General features: G+C 44.5%; 1 protein-coding gene across 1 annotated transcript; it reads right to left on the bottom strand.

Moving 5' to 3' along the window:
• Positions 1-566: 566 nt before the first annotated feature.
• On the bottom strand, positions 567-1,140 carry LOC126282346 (S-adenosylmethionine synthase-like). The gene has a single exon (XM_049982003.1). It carries the CDS (start codon positions 1,056-1,058, stop codon positions 567-569), a length of 492 nt encoding a protein of 163 aa, XP_049837960.1. The 5' UTR covers positions 1,059-1,140.
• Positions 1,141-9,417: the final 8,277 nt, after the last annotated feature.

Genomic DNA, 9,417 nt, shown 5'->3' with positions numbered 1-9,417 from the left:
TGATTAAAGACATTTCAATGACATTAGTGCTAGGCTTAGCTGAGCAATCACTGCTCTGTTTGCGAGTTCAAATGGCTTCTTTAAAAACAGTGTGATGTGTTATGTAACATTCCGTGCAGCTTTCCGTTCAAGCTTCAGTTGTCTCGCTATTCGTTGTTTAGCTTGAAAGAAGCCTTTTTCTGCAGTGTGCGAAGAGTCACGTTATTGACTTGGCTCTTCGGGAAACAGAAGACGGATATCAACTCTGCCCGTGGACCCCTTCGTTATATGTTCCACGAATGTATGTCGTGCTTTCCTTCTCCGCTTGTTATCGTAATGTGATTTAACTCTCCTGTCTTCCGGTATTTCTTCGAGAGAGGTTAACATTTGTGTCGTTTTTTACAAACCATAACACAACTGGCCACCGTGACGAACTGGTGTGCTCTACCATTTGATACTAGCTTGACATGATCCATCCCGAACCATAGGATGATCTTTTAAATTCACAAACAAATTCTGCTCCCAGAAATGCGTCGATCTTGCCAGGTGACTAATACTCTGAATCATCGAGTTGTACGTTCAGCAAGTTACACACAAAACTCTCCATTTCTCCAAAGCTCAGCAATTTTTTGATTAGGACTGTGAGCCAACACTACTGTCAATGGCATGCATTCTTCTGTTTCATCAGTTGCATAACCAAACATAAGACCCTGATCACCAGCACCTACATCATCATCATTACGGTTCAGGTGCACACCAGCAGCAACGTTTGGAGATTGCTGATCCAGAGAGAACAGCACGCTGCAAATCTTGTAATCAAACCCTTTAGAAGTGTCATCATATCCTATGTGCTTCACTGTTTCCCTGACCACCTTCTGGTAATCAACGTTTGCCTTTGATGTTATTTCACCACAGAGAAGAATCATGCCAGTTTCACAAGCAACTTTGGCATCAGGATATTGCCTCAAATGAGCGTCCAGAATGGCGTCGCTGATCTGGTCGCACATTTTATCTGGATGGCCTTCCCCCACAGATTCCGAAGTCAACAGGAATGTATCCTCCAATATTTCCGGCTCCATGTGACCATTCTATTGATAAACATTTATGTACGGCGATGAAGTCTCCGGCATTCTGAACCTACTATCTAACTCTCTTACCGCGTCAGAAGCTACTTTTGTTTCTTCCAGAAAGTTATCAGTTGTCTTCAGGAAAACTAAATATTCGACAGACGAACATGAAATTACTTTTGCATGAGTTCTGTTGTACAGAGACGCAGTGTTTCGTTTTTTAGAGACTTGTACCTACGCCTCGTATCAGTACTCTGCTATGCCACCTTCAAGGTCTGTGTGTTGCGCACATGGAGGTTGACTGTGACACAGAATCAGATAGAGAACTACAAGTCCGCCATTTTCCACTGCTATCTTTCAATTTTATTCCCGCTCTTGCAAGCAGTACTCATTGTCTGAGTTGACTTTTAATGAACTTCATTCATATTTGCCATTGCGCACGTGATGCATGTCACTCTAAAAGTTCTTCGTTGTCCCATCTTCTGTGCGTTTTGATCCTGTGTTAAGCAAGTTATGGTGACGTGTTATGCAAACATAGCAACTATTGGATTTGCTACGATCGCTCTTCAGACAATTGTGCAGCACAAACTGTGAAGCATCACAACATCTTTGGATTCGCTGCATGCAACTTGCCTGCATTTATTGGCCTCGTGCAATGCGTAACGTTGTTAGCACATGACACAGGCACTGGTAGCGACGTAAGTCTGTCTAGAATGCCTAAACTGCTTGACGTTGGAGGCATTCAGCTGTTTATTACCTGGTACATCGTGAGGTTTTGGAAAATTGGAAATTTGTGGTAAGGACTATGGGGCCAAACTGCTGAGGTCATCGGTCCCTAGGCTCATGCATTACTTAATCTAACATAAACTAAATTACGCTAAGGACAACACACCCCTCCCGAGGGAGGACTCGAACCTCCGACGGAAGAAGCGCCGCTAAGCGTGACAAGACGACTCAGATCGCACGTCTACCCCGTGCGGCTCGAGGTTTTGATGCTCAGACCTTGGCGAGTTGTAGTGAATCGTATGTCTTGTCGAGATAATCACACGGTTCTTTCAAAGTGGAGCAGCTGCAAACTCTGCCCTTCTAGACTTTTCAACCCTGTCTAAGACAAAGTGTGACGTAATTATGAATTGCAAGAAGCTATAATGTCATCAGTGTATGCGCATTTCTTGATGACTCTTTCAGTAGTCATGATAGTATTAACAGTTTCTTTAAATGTGTCAATGCAGTCAGTCGAGGATTGTGTATCTGTTATAAACCAAATTAAAATTTATCTTAAGGTTATTGTTAATCACTGGGAGATGAGCAGTTACATAGTGTGCTTCTCATGTTAACGAAGGAAGCGAGTGATGGCACGTAAGAACGTCCTCTAGTTCCTCATTATCTGCAAGCGAGACGCACAAATGTGTCTAAAAAAGGCAACTGCGTCGCAACGCTGTTAAATGTTGGCAGTTTTATGGCGATCAGCTTAATACTGCCTTTCGATATACTATTAGAGATTCACCAAAAGACGAAACGTTGTCGCTGTGTTGGCGTGTTTCAGCTGAACTGCTCAATTTTTCGAAACACCAAAGATCATATTTATGATGGCTTCTCTGTGCACAGTATGTATATCTACATTGATCTTTGGTAACTGCTTTAATCTGACAGTAGTATCCAAAGTGTCTGATTTGTCTCTTACCTCTTACGTGCACCGGCTGCTGTGGCCGAGGGGTTGTAGGCGCTTCAGTCCGGAACCGCGCTGCTGCTACGGTCGCAGGTTCAAATCCTGCCTCGTGCATGGATGTGTGTGATGTCCTTAGGTTAGTTAGATTTAACTAGTTCTAAGCCTAGGGGACTGATAGCCTCAGATGTTAAGTACCATAGTGCGTGGAGCCATTTAAACCATTTACCTCTTACGTAAAATTTGTTTACAAAGTTGACAACCGCGAGAGGATTGCTGTCGCCACCGAGCGTTTAATTGCAAGTTTCTTTCTTAAAACTCAGTCCATCATAGAAAGATGGCGGTGGCATGCAACATCAGAAGTAGCACTTGGAATGAATAGGAACTACAGGATGCAGGATTGCCAGACCAGGTACTTAACTTTTAGACACGTCGAGCCGATGCTGCTGGCTGCGTCTCCGCGCTGCTTCGTTGAAACTCTCCGCTGCCGTTCCTCCGATGAGTGATACTGCCGCTGCATGTTGCTTCGCCGAATCCATTACTGTCCGGCCCGGTGGGACCAAAATGTCTGCGTCCATAGACGGGAACGTTAAAGGTCGCTTCACATGGGAGTACCAGGGATTTACAAGGGCGTCACAAAATTCTGATCCCTTCGGTCTGTAGCGAATGACGAAAGGTGTTGCTGAAGCACTTACACTCCTGGAAATTGAAATAAGAACACCGTGAATTCATTGTCCCAGGAAGGGGAAACTTTATTGACACATTCCTGGGGTCAGATACATCACATGATCACACTGACAGAACCACAGGCACATAGACACAGGCAACAGAGCATGCACAATGTCGGCACTAGTACAGTGTATATCCATCTTTCGCAGCAATGCAGGCTGCTATTCTCCCATGGAGACGATCGTAGAGATGCTGGATGTAGTCCTGTGGAACGGCTTGCCATGCCATTTCCACCTGGCGCCTCAGTTGGACCAGCGTTTGTGCTGGACGTGCACACCGCGTGAGACGACGCTTCATCCTGTGCCAAACATGCTCAATGGGGGACAGATCCGGAGATCTTTCTGGCTAGGGTAGTTGACTTACACCTTCTAGAGCACGTTGGGTGGCACGGGATACATGCGGACGTGCATTGTCCTGTTGGAACAGCAAGTTCCCTTGTCGGTCTAGGAATGGTAGAACGATGAGTTCGATGACGGTTTGGATGTACCGTGCACTATTCAGTGTCCCCTCGACGATCACCAGAGGTGTACGGCCAGTGTAGCAGATCGCTCCCCACACCATGATGCCGGGTGTTGGCCCTGTGTGCCTCGGTCGTATGCAGTCCTGATTGTGGCGCTCACCTGCACGGCGCCAAACACGCATACGACCATCATTGGCACCAAGGCAGAAGCGACTCTCATCGCTGAAGACGACACGTCTCCATTCGTCCCTCTATTTACGCCTGGCGCGACACCACTGGAGGCGGGCTGCACGATGTTGGGGCGTGAGCGAAAGACGGCCTAACGGTGTGTGGGACCGTAGCCCAGCTTCATGGAGACGGTTGCGAATGGTCCTCGCCGATACCCCAGGAGCAACAATGTCCCTAATTTGCTGCGAAGTGGCGGTGCGGTCCCCTACGGCACTGCGTAGGATCCTACGGTCTTGGCGTGCATCCGTGCGTCGCTGAGGTCCGGTCCCAGGTCGACGGGCACGTGCACCTTCCGCCGACCACTGGCGACAACATCGATGTACTGTGGAGACCTCACGCCCCACGTGTTGAGCAATTCGGCGGTACGTCCACCCGGCCTCCCGCATGCCCACTATACGCCCTCGCTCAAAGTCCGTCAACTGCACATACGGTTCACGTCCACGCTGTCGCGGCATGCTACCAGTGTTAAAGACTGCGATGGAGCTCCGTATGCCACGGCAAACTGGCTGACACTGACGGGGGCGGTGCACAAATGCTGCGCAGCTAGCGCCATTCGACGGCCAACACCGCGGTTCCTGGTGTGTCCGCTGTGCCGTGCGTGTGATCATTGCTTGTACAGCCCTCTAGCAGTGTCCGGAGCAAGTATGGTGGGTCTGACACACCGGTGTCAATGTGTTCTTTTTTCCATTTCCAGGAGTGTATTATTCACAAATCCAAGAACATTCACAATAAAAATACGGGTATTAGCCACATATTGTACAAGGTAGGTAGCTGTGTGGCGGCTCGCGGCTACGTACGACGGCCGACCGACTGGAACAGCCACTGCTGTTCTCTTGTAGGGTGCGAGTGCTACCCTTGGACGGTGTTGCCTGCTGCCTGTTGTCCATCAGATACAAACAGCTCTACAGGGGGCAGCACTCTTCAATGACTTTGTCGAATATAACGAGTGATCAGACGCGATACCTGCAACCATTTTTTCAGCGAAAAAGAATGGGTATACATATTTTCTGGGAAAATGGCGAAAAACACATTAAGCTCTGGAGAGGGTCTCCCGTTCTCGCGTATGGCAAGTGGCGGGTCACTTTTCCACCTAGACAGGGCGTAGCCCCAGCACTGAACACTAAACGTGAATGAAAGATGTCATCTGCTGTCTCCACGTCTAGCATGAATTCACAAAGCTCTGCGCGTTCTGACCTATTACAATCATGACGTGCTTGTGGCAAGTGAATCCCATGCGATTGGAATCTAAAGTTTGCCGCAAAACCAAGACAGACATATAAGGAATGGTTAACTAATAGCTGTCAAGAGGAATAGGTGGGGGCGGCCTGTGTGTTTCCTCTTAAACCAACTATCAGTGTCTTGAAACTATTGGACTGCCATAGTATATTTTGAGCTGCAGTGCCGTCCTCTTAGCTCACAGTTGTAATTGAGTTGCACCTCATGAAACGAAGAACACGATACGTAATATGTCTCTCTGTTATCGCCAACTCGACTCGACACAATACTGCATAATGAATGAGCACGCGTGCGTGCTACCTACAGCCGAGATCCCCCTACTGGCGAGCACACAAGTCGTCAAATTAGAGCTGTCATCAGGGTAAAGACATAGTTCCGACGCATAAGTTAATGTTTTCCCCTAATTTCTATCTACATGCATGTAGCAAATACAGTCTTGTGAAATCGGACTAATCTTTTTGAAATACCTTGTACTGCGTATCTTCAAACGCTCTTGATTCGTACCGTATCATCATTTTGCTTTACACAATTTAAAAAGTATTCCACATAATATCGATGTATATCTGCGTAAATAACTGTATGTGTTTGAGAATTTTCAGACTTTTACTAGTATCGTGCACAAACTCATTTCTTTGTAAAGTGACGGCTACGAGTTATAGTTACAAATTTTTCAAACTTCAAATATTATATTTCGTTTGCCAATCTGTTTCTCCTTAATAGCAACGTAGATACTTTGGTAACTAGCGCAAAAAGGTCCATTTTCCGCTCGTTGACCAGTTGTAAAGATAATAACAATTAGTGTGGTCTAGGTATAATGTCATGTCCTGTTCCCTTCAGTTTGCCAGTGTAAATTTTTAGAATTTGTTGGGAATGTTCACTATTTATTAGTCGTAACGTGAGTTTGTCCGTCCATATAACCCCGATAAAAAATTATTTGAGAATCAAAGTTAACTTCGGCAAAAGTAGCAAACGTTATTCCAGGATGTTTCACTTGTTATAAAAGAATATCAGTTTGTTACAATAATTGTCTCAGATCTTAAACAAGGTCTGTAATCATAGTAGCATAAGAGATCCGAAATTAAGAGATATTCAGCAAGCTTTATGTAAACAGACTAACTGAGCAACCTGGCGTCGTTAGTTCATTTCCACCTCCCTCCTACGTCTGCCCATCTCCTGCTCTTCCGTCTCTCTGTCCATCGCCATCGCTCCCTGCGTCCACCCGTATACTCGCAGCAACGCATCCCGATAGTCCCCGTACAACCCCCTGGGCCTGCCGGAAATCAAGTTGGACAGGCAAACTTCTGCATACTTCACGGTAAGGCAGAACTGCTTTCTCAGCCCCACCCATACGTCCACCCCTATTGTATGAAGACGTCCACAATACTTCTTTCCAAACAGTAAGTGCTACGCGTACCAAGTTTCGTTCAAATAGATCCAGTATTTTAGGAAGAGATGTTGCGCATACATACGAATATTTTTATAACGTATAGAGATCTGTTTACTGCTCTAAAAACTCAATGCACCAGGCACAACGCAGCCTCATTGTGAACAGTGAACATAAATTAGTTTATGTTCGTAAGTAACTGGAAATAGTTCTCAGTGCTGTCAAGAGATTGGAAGTTCCTTCGGTTTGGTGTGTTGGGAGGGCTACCGAGAGACATGTACTAGAGATAACAAATGTACTTTAAGTTCAGCCCTCTCCCATGCATACTGTCTCCTCTCCAGGAAATACAGAAACTATAACCCCTCATCGAATTCACTCTGAGTGGCGTGTCAGTGTTCCGTCTAGCAACCCTGAGCAGGGAGAAGCAGGATGAGGAACTGTCTGACACAAAGTCAAACAGAGCCAGAACGACTCTCTTCACCATCCTGGAAGCCTTCTGTGTTTCTTGTCAGGGGTAAGCAATACAAAAGGGTTTGTGGTGAGGTCTCTAGCCCGAAGAAGGGTTTGATGCAGCTCTCCACGTTAATCTTCTTCATCTGCTTATAGCCTCTGTAGGCTACGTCCATTTGAATTCGATAAATAAAGTGTAAATATCGTATGTCATTCTTCCACGGGGTGTGGTCTTCATCTGCTCACATTGACGCATTTCCTTGCGGTTATGTGAGACTTGTGTCATTATGTTTATTTGTAGAGTGTAGATGAGTGTAATGGAGGAACGTATAGAGTACTGTTACGTTTGTATCATATGATGACGATGAGAAAAGAGAGAATGTGAATCGGGTTACCATTCACCGTATTCAAGCCTTTACAATTTTTGTCCTCTACAGTTTCTAAACTAAACGCTTCCTTCCATTCCCAAACTCATGATTTCTTAATATCTTAAGATTTGTCCCGTCAACGGATCCCTTATCTAGTCAACTTGGCCAATAAATTCCTTTTATTCTCAATTTAATTCAGTACCTACCTATCTAACTTCAGCATTGTTATGCAAAGCCACATTTCAAAAGCTTCTAATCTTTTTCTTGTCTGAACTGTTTATGAACCACTTTTCCCTACCGTGGCACGCTACGCTCCACACACGTATCTTCAGAAAAGACTTCCTAACACTTCAGTTACCAAAATTTTCTCTTTCAGATATACTTTCCTTGCCATTACCAGCATGTAATTTATATCATTTCCACTTCTGACATAATTAGTTATTTTCCTGCCCAAATCGCGAAAGTCATCTACTACTTTTAGTGTCTCATTTCCTAATCCAATTCCTTCAGCCTCACTCGATTTAATTCGACCATATTCCATTACGTTTGTTTTACTTCTTATAATTCCTTTTCAACGCACGATTCATTTCGTTCAACTATTCTGCCAGGCCCCTCGCTATCTCTGAAAGAATTCGAATGATAAAGGCAAAAGTCAATTTCTTTTTTTCTCCCTGTACTTTAATTCCCTTTCCAAATTTATCCTTTATTTCCTTTATTGCTTGCTAAATGTATAGAGTGAATAACTCAGAGAAACGCTGCAATCCTGTTTCCCTCCCTCCTCAATAGTTACTTCCCTTTCGTGTCCTTTGACACATAACTGCAGTCAGGTTGCTGAACAAGTACTTCATAATCTTTCGCTCCTGTATTTCATTCCTGTTACCTCCAGTACTTCAAAGAATGTATCTCAGTTAAAGTCGTAAAAAGTTTTCTCTGAAGTTACATACACTCTGAACGTAGGATAGCCTTTCCTCAGGGTGTGTTCTAAGAGAATATCTAGGGTCAATATTTCCTCGTGTAATTTTACATTTATCCGCAAATCAAACTGATCTTCTCCGAGGTCAGCACCTAGCAGTCTTTTCATTCTTTGGTAATAAGCTTTCCTCAGTAGTTTACAATCATGATTTATTTAACAGATAGCTAGATAGTATTCACGCCTCTCAACGCCTTCATTCTTCTGAACTGGAAGTATCACATTCTTATTAATGTTTCAGGGTATTTTTCCAGTCTAAGACATCTTACTGGCTCTTTCCAAGGATATCAATAATTCTGAGGGACGTCGTCTACTCCAGGTGCCTTCTTTTCAGGTCACTCAGAGCGCAGTCAAATTATTCTCGCACTATCATATCTCTCTTCACATCTTCACTTACTTCCTCTTCAATTTCTACAATATTGCCTTCGAGTTCATTTCCCTTACACAGCCCTTGAACTCATTGCTTCCACCTTTCAGCTTTACATTTCTTTGCTTGGCAATGGCTTGCCATTTTGGCTTTTGATTTGTTATGCTGGTTCGTTTTCCCCAGAAGTCTCTTTAATTTTCCTGTAAGCAGCAGATATCTCTTATTCACGCTTCTGCAGCCTTGTATTTGTTCTCTAGCCAGGCTTGGTTAGGCAGTTTGCATTTTCCGACAGTCTCAGTTTTAGACGTCTATATTCCCTTCCCCCCGCCTCCTCTGATGCATTCTATATTTTCTCCTTTCGTAGATTAAATTTAACGTCCCCTATGCTATCAGCTTTGTGTTTTTACCTGTTTGATCCTCTGCTGCCTTCACTAATAAATCTCTCAAATCTACCGATTCGTTTTCTGTTGGTCTCCATCCCACTGTCCCAGTCAATCATTACCTATTATCTCT

This window comes from Schistocerca gregaria, chromosome 7, assembly GCF_023897955.1.
Source record: "Schistocerca gregaria isolate iqSchGreg1 chromosome 7, iqSchGreg1.2, whole genome shotgun sequence".
In the NCBI taxonomy this organism is placed as follows: domain Eukaryota; kingdom Metazoa; phylum Arthropoda; class Insecta; order Orthoptera; family Acrididae; genus Schistocerca; species Schistocerca gregaria.
Note: the sequence above shows the minus strand (reverse complement) of the source record. Positions and strands in the feature narration are given on the sequence as shown.

Coding starts and splice junctions, on each gene's coding strand:
- LOC126282346 (XM_049982003.1), bottom strand. CDS start 1,058: ATGGAGCCGGAAATATTGGAGGATACATTCCTGTTGACTTCGGAATCT.